Below are 21,121 nucleotides of genomic sequence, written 5' to 3'. Positions count from 1 at the left end.
TGGAAAGAGGGAAGAAAGAGAATGTGGATTGGACGAGAGGAAGGTCGGCGATGGCTGGAGTTGTCTTGCTAGGAGCTTAGAGTGCATTAAGTTGGAACTTTAATGAGAATAATGAGGAAGAGGAAAGAAGCTCCATTAGCAAGCAATTAGGAAATTTCTAGTGACACATCAATGCCAAATTGAACGTCATATTCTACTGACAACAGCATGCAGCATGGAGCTTTAACATTCAAGGGGTTACATAAAAAGAAAGACGTGGGGGAATTCATGTGCATGTGTACGTGCATGCATGCTTGTGTGTGTGCGAAATGCACTGAGATCCAAAGCATGTCGTCTTCAGATAGTAAAGCTATATAAAGTGAGAGCACTTCCAGAACAACGTGCACCAATGTTTAATTTATGAACAGCACAAAGTCAAGGAGAAAGACTGAGTGAGTAAGAGAGAGTGGGAAAAGCCAAACAAATTCAAAGAGGGAAGAAAGAGGATGTGGATTGGACGAGAGGAAGGTCGGCAATGGCTGGCGTTGTCTTGCTAGGAGCTTAGAGTGCATTAAGTTGAAACGTTAATGAGCATATTGAGGAAGACTAAGAGGAAAGAAGCTCCATTAGCAAACAATTAGGACATTTCTAGTGACAGATCAATGCCAAATTGAACATCATTTTCTACTGACAGCACAAATCCAGTTAATTCAGCTTTAGGTGTTTATCAACTGTGTAATCCCCATAAAAGTGCCAGATTACATGCTTTTAATAATTAATATATCATGTGATTATTGATTAATCTGCCACTTATTTTCTCCATTAATCAATTAATCGTTTTGTCATGTCAGAAAATAGTGAAAGCTGACGTCTTTCAATAGCTTGTTTTGTTTGACCAACAATCCAAAACCCAAAGATACTCAATTTGCGATCACATGTGACAAAGAAAAGCAGCAAATCCTTACATTTGAGAAGCTGGAAGCAGAGAGGATTTGGAATTTTTGCTTGAAAGATTCATCGATTATGAAAATAGTTGGCAGTTATTTTTCTGTCGATCGACTAATCGATTAATCAACTTTCATTCCAGCTCTGATGTGATATTAAATTTGAGACTTCAGCATAATTCCGACATAGACACAGATCATCTTTGAGAAGACTGACAGCTCCTATCAGATTTTTACAGTATAACAGTGGGGTGGAAATTTCCCAAGAAGTCTGTTGTACTGCTTTACAATTGACAATCAAGAGAGAAACGTGGTGAACGTGGGGAAATCTTTGGTCAACAGTCAAACTGTGGTTCTAAATCAAACTGTGAGACACGTCCACCAATGGCTGATTCAGAGTTGTGGTGACCAAAGACAGCCTGCTTCAAAATTCTGACAGTGTCAGAAATTTAGGACCAAATTCTCACAATGTAAATGCCTGCTACAACCCATGTCTATAAACTTAACCAACTGGAATATGACATTAAATGAGGCAGAATACACTGGCCCACCAACATTTTAAGCCCCCACATTCACATGGATACCACATTGGTGTATGTCTATTGTTAGTGCTATTTTTGAATGAAGTTAGAAATGAACGCGCAGGCGCTATAGCCAAAGCTTCTTTTTTTGCTGCATTTTTTAATCATGAGAACGAGCTGATGACGTGTCTCTGCTTTTCCCCTATTCACATCGTAGTGCTATGATTCACCAGGCATTTATCACATGTACCTCACATGCCTCTAAATTCATATCGCCTGTCTGACAAAGATTGCAGCTGACATTTTATTAGACCTATATGGCACAGTGTGACATGCAATGAACCTGTAAGCTATTATCTCACTGTGTATATGGGGTTTTAAGTCAGTTACATCATATATTTTGTGTTTTTCTATGATACCTTTACCTTTATCCACCCTTTTTTGGGTGGGGGGGCTTTGAACTAGAACCAGAGTGTTTTTAATGGAGCCTTCTGCTGAGTTTGAAGATGATACTGCTTGAAACACGCACACATAGAGTTACTTCAGGCTAATTGAGAAGTTTTAAACAAGTTTTTTTTCTCTTTTCTTTCTGAGATTTGCGTGTTCTGTTGTGTGAAATCACAGCAAGCAGAAAGTTGTCTCTTTGCATCTCAACTCAAGTCCCTAGAGCTGAAATACCTTTGATTGGAGTAGCTTTTCCTAAGCACTTAAGTCATTATATCAGTCTAAAGGAAAGACTGAGAATGAACACTTCTATTTATTGCAGACTCAGCTGACATGTTAAAATGAATAAACTGAGAAGGAAGGGCCCCAAACTCTGATTTACATTGTCTATGTACATTTCAAACTGCTCCACCCACCACTTAACCTACATGTCCTTGTATGCTGAAGGGTCCTCAGCTCCACCAGCATGCAGGACACTCAGCAGCTGAGCTTTTAAAAAGAATAAAAAAAGTCTCCCATAGAATTGTGGTTGAGCTTAAATTACCCTAGTTGTTCTGTAGAGTGTAAAGTGGTGAGAATTGGCAGAGGGAGGTGGGTTTTACGCTACTGGCTGTAGTAAGCATTGTCATAATGTAGGCTAAAGCATCTTGGGAGAGCTGTTCGCCTTTTGTGCAAATTCAGTCAGTCTGGATAAAGATCTTGAGGGGTTTTACAAGATTTAATGTCCCGTGTGGAGTGTGTGTGTGTGTGTGTGTGTGTGGTCTATTCAAAAAAGGAAGGTCAAACTAAATTATTTTCACCCCAGCAGTAATAAGTAGCCAGGCCATTAGCAGAAACAGTCCTTTAAATGGCCTCATTCTTGAGGCTGGACCTTTGAATACTACAGCATTCTGTTTAAATTACAATTCTGCTCTCCTGATTTTCCAGTCCAAGTTCCAAGAGACAGTCGAACAGAGGCTGACAAATGTTAGGGTTAAGTGGCACAGTACAGTCCAAACTAGCCATTAGTCACATATCAGGACAGATCATAATATAAAATGTCCATCAGAAAGTCCCTGATCTCAAGGTAACGTCTTCAAATGTCTTGTTTTGTCCGACCAATGTTCAAAACCCAAATATATCCAATTTACAGAGAAAAGATGCAAATCCTCACATTTGAGAAGTTTGAACCATAGAATGTTTGGCAGTTTTGCTTGATAAGTGACTAGTCAATTATCAGAACTGTTGCTGATTAATTGCCAAATTGTTCTGCACTAAAATGAATAACTGGCACTCCATCCACCTGACACCTGCTGGGCTCTGTGAAAAAGACTACAGTTACCATTGGACATAAAGACCTATTTATAGTCGCTCTTGAGTTGCAGAATTCTCTTTGAAAGCCAAAACAATCATATTTACTGATGAAATGTAATAAATGTCAAAGAAAGGGGGATTATAATCTACTCTGATGGATAAACTCATGTGGATGTGATACTATAGATATTACCGTGGCTGAACCCTGTGATGGATTACTGGACAGTAACAATCTGAATCTGAATCAAAACTGCAGTATTTGAGAAATGAAACATTTGTTGAGATGCACCCGGAGCTCAGTGTTTGAGGCTGTGCGTTCTTGCTGACTGGAGCATGTGGTGGCTGAGCAGAAAGGTCTGCGCCAGCTGGCTCGACTGCTTTTTGTGATAGGGAGGTCTGACATATGATGCAGCAAAAAACAACCCGACTAGCTCCAGAAACCACCATCTTTGTTACTAAATAAGGATGGGCATTTATTCGTGATGTGGTGACATATATTCGGGTGGAAAGTTGCAATGGTGTTTCACTGACTGACTCACAGTGGCTGTGATTATGCAAGAGGTTATGCCTTGTCGTGCCATCACTGTGATCCAGTCTTTGTTCTTAGTGTTTTAAACGACCTATTGAAAAGAGAGAGAGGATCGATATCTGTAATCAGTCTATGAAGGACTAGCCATGACAAATCAATTAGGCAAGGGAGGTTTTACAGGGGAAACAAGCATCAGGATTCTAATTTAGTCAAAAACACTGATATGAAACAAAATATACTTCTATTTGGATTCCTTAAAGCTTAGTTACAAAATACTGATTGCTAAACAACCTAGAAATAGGCTTTCTTATTAGTTTGTCTCTGCTAATTTATTACCAACTGCACGTTTAACTCCTGTCTTGCTAGTGGCAGGTCATTTAGTCAGTCCAGCATCACCACAGTATTGGGTGGATTGCCATACAATTTGGTAGACATTCATGGTCTCCAGAGGATGAATCCTAAGAACTTTGGTTATCCAGAGACTTTTGTTCTAGCACCACCAGCAGGTCAACACTTGTGGTTCAGAGAGAAATGTCTCGACATCTATTGGAAGGATTGCCATGAAATGTGGTACACATATTCATTCATTCGTTTCCCTCACGATGAAATGTGATAACTTTGATTATCCTCTGACTTTTCATTTAGCGCCATCATCAGGTCATAGATCCACAGGTGTCAACCTGTTGCTGCCTTAATGTACCTAATGCCTCTAAATTTTAAAAAGCATTGAAAAATAGCAATTTAAATTCAATCGCATTTCACCTTTTCTCTAAAAAATGGTTCTTGTCAGGACATTTTTGTGGAGGAAAGAATGAGACGTTGATTGAGTTTTAATTTTCAGGAGAGAAACTGATCCCTGTTTCTGAGAGGAACATGAATTGATCCGTTTGAAATAAAAAAGTGCTTTTTGAAGTCAATACGCTGGCCTTTTCAGCAAAGGCGACCCTAAGAACAAAGCGCCCTGCCGCTTCTTTTGAATGCATATATTTGGATTCCTGGTATGTTGAAGGGAAACACATCAAACAGGGGGAAACAAGGGAAAAAGCCTTATGTCAACACAGCAAGTTTGTGCTACATCAGTTGGACAAAAACTCTGCCGCATAGCTCATCGAGAAGACAACTTTCATGATGTGAAGGCAGAGGTTACATTTCTCTTTTCTTTGCGTTGTGATCTGTCAATGTTTGTAAGTTTCTGCAGAGATTCTTAAGTCAGTAACCTTTTGCATTCACATTTTAGTAGAATACTGAGGGAGAAAAAACCAAGAGAAGCCAGAGAGAAAGCTGTACCATCCCAGCTGAAGGATAGAGGATGGGGTTGTTAATGCTACTTGAAGGGGTTTCCCTTTAAACATGCAGCTGTAAAATGGCACTGTTATGAATGGTAAACACAATTATCTGATTTTGTGCTCTCATTCAGTGCAATTTGAGAATACTTGAGCTTGAATCCACATGTAAATTCCTACGTTCTGCATGAAAAGAAGCAAGTGAGGGAAGTGTTCATTCTCAAGGTGAGCTTGGAGGCAAAAGGCCTCAACACTGAAGAAAATATCCATCCTAAGATGCCTTATTTCATTTACAATTGGGTCTTTAAGTATATTTTTTTGCCACTAGGGATGGCAATGTCAGTCAGTCAGTCACTTCAGTACGACTTTGTGTTTGGTACTAATTAGCAAATGTTAGTATGCTAACACACTAAGATGGTGAAAACATTACCTGCCGAACACTGGCGTGCTAGCATTGTCATTGTGAGCATGTTAGCATCATGACATTCACATTTAGCTCGTCATGCTAATGTTGGCATCCATCTCAATGAATTTTTCTGGACTATTTGTCTTAGTGGCAGAACCATTTGCCCTTTTCTGTCTCAAGAAGGCGGAAAAAAGATGTATTTTTTGCTGGAGGCAGACCAAAAGTGAAGAGTGAAATATTAATGTCATCCAGGTGGACTTGAGGAGTCAGTTTCCTCTTCCCGCTTTCCTGCTGTGAGGCTTCAGCTCTGAGGTGGAGTGGTGTTTCCATTCACGTTGTTGCTCTCCGAAAAATCCTCTTACTCCACGAACTCACACACATCCTTGCATATACAGTACATGCACAGTTCCACACACTGCTGTCTCTCCCTCTCATTTTCTCACTCTCTCTCTCTTTCATACAAACACACCAGTACTCATACTCTCACACACACACACACACACAGACACACGGCGTGGATTTGTTTTCTCTGTGATGAGAGGGATTATGGGATAAAGGAGGCGAGGCCACAGAGTTTAGTTCAGTTTGGACCAAAGCTGCTCTCAGCAGCAGCACAATGACAAACACAGATGAGTGTCTGGTTACACATTGGAGATCTGCACAGACGTTAACGCCACAGCCTCTGTATATTTTGAGCACAAGAGCCTCTGATTGGGATTCTGAAGTGGCGGTGGATCTGTTTTTCTTTTGGATGACTGGAGATCAGCAGAAAAACAAGCGTCTGCCTGAAATCCGTGGATGGCAACAGAATTGAGAGGAGTTAAACTCAAAAGCCCAAGAGTGTTGAAATGGATCTATTCCTTGAATATCAGCTGTTTTCGTGTTCTTTGCACTTGGTGGAAGCATGGAAGCTATGTGTATTTCGTTAGACAACTGAAGTATCATTAATAAACTTTGTTCTTTTTTTCTTCTACATTACAACTGCTCAGCAGGATGACTGAGAGTGTCTGACACGTTCACCAGCAGCTCCACTGTGGCAAAGGACAATTCTCTTTTTCACACACTGCAAGATATGACATGACTCATTGATGTATTCAGCCCATCAACAGCACAATATGGTAATCGATCGGCTGGATTCCTACAGTGATGACGTCCTCATCTAGTACGATTTTCTTCTATTTTAAGAATTTGTATTAGCTTATGACTGTTCAACTGGCGCTTTTACTCTTTTCAATGGTAAAGACTGTGATTTGTGACGTCTTTCTGATGTAAAGCACACAGTGGAGAATATGCTGTGTAAGAGAATATTAGTCTGAATTTTGGCACTGAAATGCTATTAATCTTTTCATTGTTACTGTAGCTATGCATCAGCTTGCTCTCATAGATTTGAGGTCAGTACAATAAACTCGTCCTTGTGGTTTATGGCTGTGGGAGGAAGTGTTCTCCAAAGTAAATCAAATGTGAAAATGAAGTGCATTGATGCTTAAATTCAGTGGCATTTCTCTGGCTTGATTATCTTTTATTGCATTTGTGATTATTTCTGTGGAGAGTTTTGGGATGGGCGCTTTATGATCTGTGCATAATTCGTCACTGTAGCATGTGAGACATTGGAGACTTGAATTTTTAACTAAGCGCAGTTGATGTGGGAGGATGATCTGTTCAATTCTCATTATAGGGTGAACTTTTTTTTTTGCATAGTTCACGCAGAGGTGACACATTGGCGCCACTCCCTTCTCCCATCTCCTCCCTGTGTCTCCTTTCATTCCCACTCTCCTGAAATCCTGAATGACATTGTTTGCGTAATCAGCAGTAATCGAATCAGCTGTCACATCAGTGCTTTTCCTCACTGCACGCGTACAATTTTGCACAGCCATTGATCGCTTATCTACGGACCCACTGAGCTGTTATTTGACTGCGGTCGATTGCACTAAGCAGTGCTGTCTCACGCTGCAAGCCACACACAGAGAGATGAGAAGTCACACTAATTGGACTGAGAGGGATCTAACCAGAACTGTGTCTCTAAGTGTTTTTACCCAGAGAGGGAAAATAAAAGATTTATACATTTTCCTTTGATTCTTTTCTTAAATGATTTAACTCTTGAAATAAGTAGATACAGGTGCTGTGATGTTTATGTATGAGTTCTGTTCTCTGTGGATCATCTCCCTGCATAAAAATCTTCCACTCAATCGCAAGATTTGTTGCAGTCTAAACCAGCAGTGGTTTCGTTTAAATGTTGTTATATGCTTGTTTTTTAGATTCTCTTGTGTGTTCACTCCCTCAAAAATTTGCCATCTTACCAAGTTCAGTCTGCTATCATTTGAGATATCGATCCTTGTTTGTCTATATTTCCTAAAACAAAAGGGAAACTACATAGGAATCAAGTGGATTCACTGCTTGAAGCTGTTTTTAGGGGGAAAAAATGTATTTGAGATTGAATCTGAGTCTAAATCATTGATAATATGTGGTGATCAAAAGCTGATTTTCCCATCCTTCATGTTGCAGCCATAAGAACAAAATGTCTGGGTGGCCGCCCCCTGGCCCAGGCTCCTGGGGTGGACTGCAGGGGCCTCCATACAGCTGGGACAGCATGAACAGCACCAGGGAGGGACGGGACTGCCTCACCAAGTATGTACAGTATGATCATAAACACCAGCATGCATGTGCTTACATGTTTGGATGATCATTATTATAGAGTTCCCACAGTTGCATATGGTTGCATCATGAAGAGCCACTGGAGGATTGTGTGTGTGTGTGTGTGTGTAGTATGCAGTATATTAAAAGATGTACAAAGCATGAAAAATAGAAAATAGACAAATATGGAGTATGTACAGTATGAATGTATATGAGCAAAGCCAGTATGCACTACAAGCTGTGCTAAATAGAGATCAGACAGTGCACGTACAGTGAGCATGAAGCCCTAAGTAGCAGCAGCAGTGGTAGTGCAGGGTTTCAAAAGTTGTTTTAGCTGACTAACAAGTTTTTTGAGTTTTTCCTTAAACCTTCCTATTCCCAAAATCATCATTCTAGTTTAATAACAAGCATACTTTCATGAGCCAGTGTTATGGGTATTGTTTCATCTGCCCCTTCCTCCCCACATGCACAAAAAGTAGCCATTGTTCAGGTAACTTTGCATTCTACCTGCGTGTGCAGTGCCTGTTGGCTGTGTAAATTTGTCCTGCGGGAAGAAACTTTCAGCCAGGTAAACATGCAAATCCTCAAGTTGGACTGGCATCAAGGGCTTGGCATAGAAAACGTTATGCACAATGAATCCAGCTACATGTAAACACTGTGGAACAGGCTACGTGCAGATCTCTGACTTCTCTGTCAGTATGAATAGAGCTACTTATTTTTCTTTTGTGCGGTGGTAATCAAAAATACACTACTAAAAATCTCACAGCCAGACTGCAAGACCTAAGACTTCTCACTCCTAAAACTTAATATACATTGTTGATTCCTGGCATCACTTCCCTTTCTACCAGGACTGTGGACAAAATGGGGATGAAACTTGGAAAACAGAATTAACTGTCTGCACAAATTGCTTCCACCAATTCTCTTTCCTCCTCTTTCTTCATCTTCTTTTTCACTCTTCTTATCATGTTTTCTTTCTTCTCCCTTTTTTGCACTTCCACTTCTCACGGATACTTTTCCTCCTGCCTTTTTTCCCTCTTCACCCTTCCTTAAATCTTCTCTCGTTGTCCCCTAGTTTTATCTCTTGTCTTTTCTGCTCTTTCCTCCTCTTTGCCACTCCCCCTCCTCTCCTCATGACAGGGGAGTCAAATACGACATGGGACAGCTCTGGTTATGTGGCTTTGTTCCCAGAGAAAAGCTGTTGGCTTTAGAGGAGGTGACACAGATTGAGTATCACAATTGGATTTCTGTGAGACAGAGAAAGAAAGAGAAAAGAGAGCGAGAGTGAGTGAGTAAAGCCAATGATTGATTTAACTATATTGGACAGACAACTCCCCTAACCTTACCTAACATGATCTAGCAGGTTTTTGAATGCTATTCTCCACTCAAGTGTCAGTGTATTTGAAATCCCTGAAATGTGTGCAGCTAGACTGTATTCATTTGCACAAACAGTGTATAAACTGGCCATTGTTACAGGTGAAGTCATGCAGTACTGTATGTCTAGTCTTGTTTTTACAGTTTTATTTGTTAATGGGCTATTCTCAAAACACTTTTGAAAATAGTGACAAAAGCCAAAATGGTGAATCAGTTGACCTGTATCGACAAATGCACACCTGGAATATTTTTCCTTATTTGAAGAATTTTAATTTGCAAGTTAAGTGGATACGTGATGTTGCAGTGTGTGTAGAGTAAGCATATGTCATTTTTTTAGGATGTTACTAAGTGGCGTATAGTCTGAAAAGGTGGGTTTTCAGCCACCTAGAAAAACCCACGGAGATGAGTGTCCTCACAGTGACAGGATGGCCAATCTTTCATAGGCAGAGGAGTGCAAGGTTTTACCATGGCTTGAAGGTAGGAGGGAGCAGTTCCAGTACTGGATGTGAGCTGCAACAGGGAGCTAGAGTAGTGAATGGAGAAGCGGAGTGGTGTAGAAAAACTTGATTAAGTTTAACACCAGACGGACAGCAGCATTCTGGACTAGTTGAAGTCCAGAACTCGAAGATGACAAGTGGCTGAATGACCTGGGCTACGTCCAGTGAGGAAGGGGCAAATCCTCCTGATGTTGTAGTCGTTATCACCACAGTGCACACCACTGCATCCCTTCCCTGGAAGGACCACAGGCTCATTCTTGACCAGGTTGAGCTTTAGGTGGTGTCTTAACATCCTCTCTGAGATGTCTACCAGACAGTCATGCACACCTCCACCTAAATGTCGAACAAAGTGAAATACCTGAAAAATCAAGGTGATGCAAAAATCCTGCAAATCCAACATTGCCATAATTTAGTCCTTCTCGTTGCAACATTGCCTGGATTGGCCACAGATAGAAAAAAAATCTCTTTCGCAATAGAAACAAAATAGAAAAACCTCATATTGGCATATTAATATAGTCTGACAGTATATACTGTATTGTAATATTGCCCAGCCCTTCTTATATGCACAGTTATATGGTGCCAGGTAGCCAAGGTTAGCTAGGTCTATTAAGCTTGTTATGTAACTCGAACATGCTACTCTTTGTCTTGGACTGTATTACATCTTTTTAGTCTCATGGCGGTTATCCATCGAAGTCCTTTGAAGCTTGCTTGTGATAAAGGATTGTTGTGTATAAATACATGGATTTAAACCTGACCTTGGCAGTACGTTAACCAACTGTACCTCCCAGGAATCATGTTCATATGCACTTATTTTGCATTAGCAAATTTGTTTTACAATTACTTCTTCAGGGACATGAAATTTAATGTTCACTCCCAGCATGTTTTCAGTTGGTTATTCCTATAACGTTTGTCAGTACCTGGCTACTAAAATCTAATTAAGCGTAGGCACCCCTTGGTTAAGATTAGGGAACGATTTTGGTCATGGTTAAATGATACAAACCTCAACAATTAGTACTGGTATGAGACAAGACGAGAACCTGGATTATCAGTGTGAATTGCATGGGTGTGCGTGCTTTTCCCATTCTTCCCTGACTAGCAGCAACACCAGGATTTGACCTTTTTGTATTCAGCTTTCCCCTGACCCCCTGACATCCTAGCTCTGCCCTCCAGTGGGATTAAACCGCACTGACCCTCACAGAGAAGATGAGCCTGTATCACAGATTGGAACATGCTTCATTACAGACAGATTTATTTGACATTTCCACACCGTTTGTACAATGCAGATCTATGCGATAATGAGACAGAGAATGAGAAAGCGCAAGAGGGAAAGAAGGTGGGAGGTGGGGCAGAGATTGACACTGGTCCGGATTGGTTGGAGATAAAGTCAAATCCCGGATAGCTGAAACATGCTTCATCATCAGGGCAGATTTAGGCAAAGCTATATATAAAAATAAAAATAAACTTTGTCCTTCACCCTCAGCGGGTGGTCTCATCCTTCGAGCTCGGGTCCTCTACCAGAGGCCTGGGAGCTTGAGGGTTCTGCGCAGTATCTTTGCTGTTCCCAGTACTGCACTCTTCTGGACCGAGATGTCTGGTGTTCTTCCAGGGATCTGCTGTAGCCACTCCTCCAGTTTGGGGGTCACTGCCCCGAGTGCTCCGATGACCACAGGCACCACTGTTGCCTTCACCTTCCAGGCCTTCTCCAGCTCTTCTCTGAGCCCTTGGTACTTCTCTAGTTTCTCATGTTCCTTTTTCCTGATGTTGCCATCGCTTGGAATCGCCACGTCAACCACAACGGCTTTCCTCTGCTGTTTATCAACCACCACGATGTCAGGCTGGTTCGCCATTACCATTCTGTCAGTCTGGATCTGGAAGTCCCACAGGATCTTGGCTCGGTCATTCTCGACCACCTTGGGAGGTGTTTCCCACTTTATATATATATATATATATATATATATAGACATTTAAAACATCAGTGAATATGTGAAGGTTAGGACAGATGAGGCAGGACATTCATATGCTCTGCTGTATGGACAGTAGAGGCAGACAAAGATGGAATGGATGTTGGCCAGGTAACAATAGACACCCTGTACTGGACTTAATGTGCAGAGAGGAAGCAATGGCTGCCAAGGGAGCTTTTTACACTGTGAAAGAGGGAGGGAGGAAGAAATAGAGACAGAGAGAGAATGAGTTAACCCCCTGAAAGTGTATATCACCTCTTAATTAACAGGCACTCTGCATTCTCAGTGTCCCGGTCAAGTACTTTTACATTTTAGTGGGGCTCTCATCCTGAGTGACTTGCAATAAGGCAAAGAAAAGGACACTGTGAAATTTCATGTTCATGTTAACCTATATTTAAATAATGCAATGCAGTCACTTTTGCTTAACTGGAAACGTTTTGCTTTCTTGCTCTGGCCATGCATCACAATTGATATCACTTTATCCACCTAAGCATAAAACTGAAAAACCTAGAGCTTCAGGGGAGTTTGTGATACTCATCGACACAGATAAAAATGACTGTTGAGAAAAATCAAACAAATGACACCCAGCGGAGCATGAACTTAAAAGTTCCAGTTCCAGTATACCTGGGAAATTTCATCAAAAGACAGATGGCGAGGATAGTTTCTCATAAAGTGTCTTTGCTGATCCTATTAACTATTTGAAGGAAATTACAAAGCAACATGAAAAACTTTGCCAGCTAAAATGACAGCTGACAGTAGCAGAGTTGCTTATAGCTTACAAACTTGTTCATATTTTAAAACCGTATGTTTCTGCTTTTAACGTTACAAGAGAAAAGGCTTTTTGGATGTGGACTAACCGGTGTGTTTTGTTAACTTAATGCTATCTTGGATAACGAGTTAGGCTGGAGTGTAAACTTCCCCAAATCCAATAAAGAGCAGGACAGAGCTGCTAATGTTACCCTTCATTCTGATTTAGCAGCATCCAGGACCGGCTTCCACACAGTGGGAAAATACTGCACAGTGTATGTGCTGTCGTGAGCTTTTCTTATTTTTTAACATAACCTTTTACCCCACAAGGTATGAAGCGTGGAAGTGACGCTGGGTTAGGTTACTGGTGTAGGTAGTTGGCTAGTTAGCAAGACATACTAGCATTTGCAGCTTACAGTAAAGCAGACAAATGCACTGTTGAATCACTTCCATGCTGTCTAACTCCTTTTGTGTTAGATTTATAGTTATATTTACCACATTGATTGTAGCGGTGGGAAACACCATTTCCAAAGCATTCAGGAAAGCTCAGATCAATAGAAATAAGCTGTTATAAAAGAGAGCTGCCAACTGTCCTGACCTCAGAAACAGTTCATTTAAACTTTATTGAAAAAGTGTTCAATTAGGAACAGTTTGGTCATATATTTTGATAACAATAGTAATCAACAGCAGCAGTAAAGAAGAGAACAGATCTTTATAGAGCACATATAAAAATACATGTACAAGTCCTTTACACATTAAAAATGAATAATTGTGACTTGATTAAATGAGCAGTACACTTTTATTTGGAATAGTCTGCAGACTTTTATATGGATGTAGGAGGCAAATTGGTTCCAGATTGCAAATCTGAGGCATTTTATGAATGCAGGACCTGTGCTCTCTTTTATAAGTGGCTCTTAAGCATAAAAGGTTGTGCTAATGACCAAACCTGAGCCAAGGCTCTGATTTATGAACAGCTGATCAGTTAACTCAAATCATTCATTCTAAGTTTAATGTTGTCTTTCATAGCTAAAACTTATTTCTGATGTAGGAATGAATGCATTGATTGCATTTTAATCTGCACTGTATCATATTCTTTAAGAGACACTCCTTTAACAAGCAGGACAAGTCACTACCAGCTACGTGTTTTCTTAAAGTGAATCTATTTGCTGACTGAATTTGCTGAAATTGTACGATGTCCTTTTTTCCTTTTATTTCTCTTACCACATAGAGATTTCAGTTCCTCCTCTTCTGTGTTTTCCAGCCAAATGTCCCAGAACAGCTCCCTGGAGGAGGTTCACCTGGATGGGGTCCCCCCCGCCCCTCGCCTGGTGGAGATGAGACGGGACCCAGTCCTGGGCTTCGGCTTTGTGGCAGGCAGTGAGAAACCGGTGGTGGTCCGCTCTGTCACGCCAGGTAAGCGTTGTATGTATGTAAAAGACTGAATGACCACTGATTTGTTTCTGTTTTTTTTAACTCTGTCTTGACTTTGTCTCGAGCCCATTCGGACCAGGTCTTGACTTGATCTCATAACTGCTCTGACGTGGACTTGTCGCGGTCTCACCTTAAGTGGTCCTGACTGAATAACACATGGATCAAATGACAGTGGAGTTTTTAAAACAACATGAGGGATTATTTCCAGATGCAAAAGTCCATTCACTCCTGTGGGTGTCAGATGATTGACAGCAAGAAGAGCAGTATGCAGTGCCTGCACTAAAAACACCTTGGTTGGATGACATAATGCGACAAGAAAAACGGACAGAAAATAAAATAACTAACAAAACAAAGTAAGGAAAACAAGCCCCGATACCTCCGGCTATGCCAGTATAGTACAGAAATTTTGAGTTTGCATGTTAGACTACACTGAGCGATTTCATTAATCCCTCCTTACTGTTTGAAGAGTGCTAATCAGTGCTGTAATGATTGTTTAGAAGGAAACCATGCAGACTGTTGGCTTCTCCAGACTATGGTTGCATAAGCAAGTAGTATTGACCCTGTCCAAGAAAGAAAATGAACACAAATTAATGTTTTTTACTGGAAGTATTGTTTATATTGGTTGACTGGCTGATTGCCAAAGTACCGCCAAACCACTCCTATCAACCGTCAGCTCCAGTGGCTGCACAGACACACACAGTGATTAGGTGTCTCAATAATTATTCAGCGCTGAATACCAAGCAGACAATTGAACTAATGAATATTCTATTTAGAGTTGGCCAAGGAAAGGAATATGTGCTTAAGGACCCTGCCTTTTATTAATGCTCACACATTACATGTCAAGAGACAGACACACCCAAGCTAATTATAAATAACCTGTACGCTGACACATTTACATGGACACAATCACACATACACACACGTTTGCAGTGTCCATTCAGCTGTTCTTGCACTGACTCATTCATAGACAATCTTTGGCTGACAGAATGAAACTCTTTACCTGCGGTGTCATCAACTCTGGCTTGTTTGCATGTGTTTTGTGTGTGTAGGTGGTCCATCAGAGGGGAAGCTGTTGCCAGGCGATGAGATCATCGTGATCAACGATGAGCCCGTCAGTTCGGCTCCTAGAGAACGAGTCATCGACCTCGTCAGGTGGATACAAAAACCTTGGGGACACTGATCTGTCAGAATCAAAGCTGTAATAGTTCAGTTCAGATTCATCGGGGTGGATTTTCTAAAGAAATACCAAAATCCCTCACCCAAACCCTGTACTGAAAGTTACTGATAACCTAAAATTTAAAGGGCCAGTTCACTCATATTACAAAAAGACATATTGTTCTACTGCTGAAGTGGTATCCAGCCATCCAGAGTCTTAGATATTCCTCTCTGAGCTTTCTGCACTCCACTCCACTCTAATACAATGGTAGTGAGTGGAATTCATTTGTGGTGCACACAGCAGTAAAAAATGACATCTCTTTCATGGTTATTCTGGATAATCCACAGACCTTCCTGTGTCATCGAAGAAATAGTCCCTATGGAAATGGTTGACAGTGAGATCTGTGGATTAACCAGAGGAATTCGGGACCCTGTTCCTGGAAAGAGACATCCCTGTCAAGTTTCTCAAATGTTTTTTAAATGTCTAAATTCCGTTCACCTTCTTAGTATTAAGGTGGCAGACACAAATATCTCAATCTCTGCACGTTCAAACACAACTATCTGCATGGGTAGATGGCTACATACATGGTGAGGGAGAATAACTAAACTGTCATAAACTATAAAAGCCAATGCTTCATGCAGAGGCATGTTCAGTTTTGAAACATAATGTGGCTTTACGTGAATGTGAATAGACCTTATTATTTCAATACACTGGCTGTAATATTGAATTTTGTCATTATAAAAAAATGTAAACCAGTTTGAAACATTTTAAATACCAGGTTTAATACTGATCATAGCAAAAGAAAAAAACGGTTCGTGCCAGGCAAAGTCACAATGAAACAAAGTCATTATCATTAATTTGCTTTTAAAATCTCATCTTTAATTTCACAAAACTATGTGAAACTCTAATGAAGTGCTTGCCAAGTATTAGTCATACTTTACACCCATCTGCATAATGCTTAGTTAATACAGTTCTGCTCATCAGAATTAATAAGAAGAAAGACAAATTAAAAGCTTATTACTATTTCGATGCAGTTTACAGTGACTGAAGTCGTGTTTTGGTTCATAAGAAATACTGTCATGTGTTTGTGTGTGTGTGTGTGTGTTCTGGTTTTAACTGCGTTGATTGTAAGTGGTGATTGCCAGAGGCATCTCATTCCATTTCAGCCAAGCTAATCAAGTTCCTGTTGCGTATCTGCCATTGTTGTTCGATGTGATAGTTGTTTTCTGATGATTTTGTTGACTCTGTGATTCGCTGTCTTCTCGCTTCAGGAGCTGCAAAGAATCCATCATGTTGACTGTTGTCCAACCGTATCCCGTGAGTAGATCAGCACACCACAAGGATTGTATGCATCAGATGTATTTAGTAAAAAAAAACTGAAATCAAATTTGAAATCCAAGTTACTCTGTATGTGTTGTTGCTCTGAATACGTTTTTTAAACTCAATTTTTAAAAATGGATACTTTCGTCACAATAATTGCTATCTTAATGAATTAGCAGAAACAAGAACATGGTCATGATGACCCTGTTTCATGCCAGGGATGTTGCTAGAGCTAGCATCCCTCTGAATTCGCATAACCTTCAACAACAAGGACATTGTTGGCCCTTGACATCATATTTGTGGAGGTATAGATCTGTGGCTTGTACCTTCAATTTTCTCTGTCGAAACTCTGCCCTACATTTAAAGGATAAGGCTGGTGATATTCTTTATTTTTCTTACTTTCAACAAATCCCATGAAAAGGTCAAAGCCAGCAACAAATTCATCCTACCTATTATGTTGTCTGTATAGACAAAGCCTGATATAGCTTATTCCTCCGTGGCATACGCCTCCAAAACTATTAAAACACATCAGCGAGTCACACCATTGCACTGGGTGACATGTTCTTTCATTACCATGAACACTTGCGCTTTCTATCATATCACATGATCTTCATCAGCAGATAGAGTTTTGTCAAGTGCTGTTTCCAAGGTCAGGAATAAACTGCAACATGGACACTGCTGTTTATGTCCTGCTGCTGTAAATGCTAACTAGAGAACCGAATGAGTGTTGATCCATCGCTAAAAATAGTCCCCAACAAATGCACTCTCTTCTCCTGTTTGAGCAACATTTGCTACAAAGTACTGTACCCACTTATTTTATGAAATTACTGACCCTTACAGACCATTACGGATCCTTTAAAAAAAATGTAACTATATATTTTTAAAGATGTACATCTTCCGTAGGAACAAATGTGCTTTGGGTTGAGTGTGAAAGACAAGGAAGGGAAGTCAGAAAGTAGTGAGAGATAAACTAACACATTGCTGGTTTTGGTCTTTTTATGGGATTTGTTGAAAACAATAAAAATATAGAAAAAAGACAGCCTTTTTGTTTAAAGGGGATGAAATTATGATCTTATATTCCACCAACTCAGGAAATTAGAGGTTATTGTGTTAATGTTTTATTGATTTTCCAATGTTACATGTAAAGCTAATGTGCCGGAAACCTGTTTTTTTTTCCTCTTCATGTGTGCATGTGTTAATGCTTCTTCTTTATCGCTCTTCCCCCATCTGTCTGTCTCTTTCTTCCTCTTTCCCTCCCCTCTCTTTCTCTGTCTCTCTTTTTGGACGGTTGCCTCTCAGTCCCCTAAATCAGCGTTCATCAGTGCAGCCAAAAAAGCCATGCTCAAGTCCAATCCGGTCAAAGTGCGCTTTGCAGAGGAGGTCATTATAAACGGCCAGGTTCCAGTCAGTTCTACACACACACACACACACACACACACACACACACACACACACACACACACACACACACACTTATTTATGACCTATATAGACAATGCCAGATGGTTGCCACTTACCACATAAAACAAACAGCTGAGTGAATGCCAGACAGATAAGACAATCACAAAAATGTGTTATGACATGACACTTGAATTCCTTTCACGTATTAAACCTCATCTGTCTTCTGTTAAAGTGACCACAAGTTGACTGAAAAGACTGATCATATTCCTCCTTTGCAGAACCCGGTGAAGGACAATTCTCTTCTGTTCATGCCAAATGTCCTGAAGGTCTACCTGGAGAACGGGCAGACAAAGTCTTTTCGCTTCGACAGCAGCACCTCTATCAAGGTTTGTGTGTCTGTGTGTGTTTGTGTTCCACCCCTTAAGGCACACTCGACAAAATTAGCAGTCTCTGCAGCATCTATAATTACAAAGGGAGAAATTCATTTAGAGTACAAATTAGTGTGCCTTGGTGCACACACATGGACCATGAAATTCAATCACTTTTTGAGTTCCATTTGTTTGAGCACCTCATTTATTCAGGGGAGGTGTCAAAGAGCATATTTTCAGTTTTTGACTTGTAGATTCTTATTCAGTTGTGGTTCACTGTGGCCCCCAGAGTGTAGTTTAGAAAGCAAGCGAGCTGAGTCACTCCTTTTCTCAGCTTCACTGCAAATACTCTGTTATCTTAACAAGGCTTTTGATTAATAATTGGGTTTTTTTATGCTATCTTCATGATTTAATAGCATTATTTAAAGTTAATTTGTAACAAACTTGCGAATTAGAGTCTATCTTAGTTATGCTACTTAGCTAGTTAGCTAAGTTACTAAACTACTTAGTTATGGCAACAGTTATCCACAACTACAGTAATGTTAGCTGAGAAGCTAATGTTAGCTAGATATAAAGAAGGGTAATTTGATTATAGCAGCAGATACTCTTTGACATAATTGTTATCAAAGTGTAAATGTTACAACAGCTGTGCAAGCAAGCAAATTTGTAGCTGTGCAACAGCTATCATTTAGTTTAGATTTTTTAAAAACTCTAGATTACGCGTATCAAATGTAACATTGTCCTTTAAACTGTCTGTGTAAAATATTGTATGTGAGTGGAGATACAAATGACAGGTGAGATGTTGTTCACAGTAAATATATACCTGACACAAGTAACTGATAAGAAGGAAAGGTCCTGATAAATCTACATTGGAAATGCATATTCATTTTTAACTCACTTATGGAAAATTTGGGGTAATGATACAAAAACTTGATAAAAAAAATGAATGGACAGAAAATGTTATTTTTGCAAAAAACAAACCAGCCACATAATTTTTGACCCACTTATGCATCTAGGTATAATATAACCGTTAGAACTATTAAAAAAGGGATTATTTTATTCTGTTCAGGCCATACTGAATTAGAAGCAAATACTCCTTAGTGGCTGAGATGACGTGATTAATTTGTTAAGGAGGAGGAAATGATTAATTATTCTACATGATGACCTTTCAGTCACAAGTTTGCCATGGTTGACAGCGGCTGCATTGTACCTTAACCTGAACTCGCCTCTCTGATCTCTGCACACTGCTACGAGCTATGTTCTGTAGGTATACCAGAGAAAAGAAAGAATGTTTTGATTATGTTTCCCACCTGGGAAAAACTATTGTTATAAGAAATTATCATCTGAATAGAAGATAAGGGTTTTCTCCACCCACAGTCTTTTCACATTTTCAGAGTTTTTGTTTGTGCATGAAGAATGCAAATGTTAAGCACAGAATCCAGATACTGTAACTTTGCGCAAAGGTCATGCATAGTGCCATTATATATTACGAATGCGTTTCTCCACGAGGAACTCTATAGTTGTGATGCAATTCCATACTACAAACTAGTTCTAAGCAGGTTTGGGAAAGTGACAAAATTAAGAATATCTCTAAAAAGTCAGTAAAAAAACACATTACTGATTAATTTACACTATCGTCCCACAATGTGTTGCACAAAGGAAATGCTGGAAAAACAAAATGGCAGTGAGAACACTTGAAGAACAAACAAAACAGTGGTATTCCAAAATCACAGTTTGATTGATGCGCACAAAATGCATAATTTCATGTTGGTACAAAACTGAAAAGTACATGATTTCTTGTATACTAGCTGCAAAAACAGTATTTTATGAGAATACATACATACAGCATGTGTCATAACTGTTAAGCAACTATTCTAATTAAATATTTATGTGGTGTGGTGTATTTACTTCAGGATGTCATCCTGACCCTGCAAGAGAAGCTGTCAATCAAATGCATCGAGCACTTCTCCCTCGTATTGGAGCAGAGGATGGAGGGCTCTGGAAGCAAACTGCTTCTTCTGCATGAACAGGAGATGCTTACTCAGGTACGAGATGTTTCCTCTTCATTCACTGTCTTTGTCTCCTTTTCGGTCTAACACACACACACACACTCACACACACACTCCTCGCACGCACACATTCCTGCTCAGTATTCAAGCAGCATTTGGACCCCAGTGTCATTTATCAGCACTGGCACAGCAGGGGCGACAGCTCACATTACACCTACCCTCCTCCACACACACACACACACCACAAATGCACAAACACCACGCACACACACTCATCCACAGTGCCCGCTACATTCTAATGAGGTTGCGGGATCACAAGAGGACAATTTTAATATTCATACCACACAGTTCAGATGTGAAGCTTTGCACGTGGCGCACGCAATGGCAGACGACTGTTTAAGAGTCGCTTTTCCCTGACAGGCTTGATAAAACATATACTGTACTGTAATATACCTGAGTGTCAGTCTTGGTGACAGGTGTGTAGAAAAAAGCTGGTAGTCCTTCAATTAGAAAATAAACTCCCTCGTCCTATCTACGCTTGCACATTAAATAATTTATAAAAAATATAATCAATATTTAAAAAGATGATGCTGGTCTTGTGGTTTTGTCTTGAATAGGAAATGGACTCAAATGCACAGACAACCTCCACAAGCAAGTTAGTTTTTTCTGGGTTACTGCTGCTGAATTACACAACCATGTCTTTAAGCTGTAAAGTGGTTTGAATAACACTCATATGCCACTAAGAACACACTAAGTACATTTACTCAAGAACTGAAGTATAAGTTGAAGGTACTTGTACTTGAGTATTTCCATTTTATGCTAGTTTATAC

General features: G+C 40.1%; 1 protein-coding gene across 8 annotated transcripts in view; it reads left to right on the top strand.

The window, feature by feature from the left end:
* Positions 1-21,121, top strand: part of LOC122871878 (FERM and PDZ domain-containing protein 4-like) — a 76,756-nt gene that overhangs the window by 42,656 nt on the left and 12,979 nt on the right. For 6 of the 8 annotated variants that reach the window (XM_044187401.1, XM_044187404.1, XM_044187406.1 and 3 more), the window contains exons 2-8: positions 7,902-8,024; positions 13,868-14,019; positions 15,087-15,189; positions 16,465-16,510; positions 17,813-17,917; positions 18,193-18,300; positions 20,196-20,327. In XM_044187401.1, coding sequence (XP_044043336.1) covers positions 7,902-8,024; positions 13,868-14,019; positions 15,087-15,189; positions 16,465-16,510; positions 17,813-17,917; positions 18,193-18,300; positions 20,196-20,327 — 769 coding nt within the window. Of the gene's footprint in view, positions 1-5,616; positions 6,562-7,901; positions 8,025-13,867; positions 14,020-15,086; positions 15,190-16,464; positions 16,511-17,812; positions 17,918-18,192; positions 18,301-20,195; positions 20,328-21,121 lie in introns of those variants that run through there. The other 2 variants (XM_044187403.1, XM_044187402.1) reach the window with 2 other exon arrangements.

This window comes from Siniperca chuatsi, linkage group LG24 (genome assembly GCF_020085105.1).
Source record: "Siniperca chuatsi isolate FFG_IHB_CAS linkage group LG24, ASM2008510v1, whole genome shotgun sequence".
Classification (NCBI taxonomy): Eukaryota; Metazoa; Chordata; class Actinopteri; order Centrarchiformes; family Sinipercidae; genus Siniperca; species Siniperca chuatsi.
This window is presented reverse-complemented; position numbering and strand designations above follow the sequence as displayed.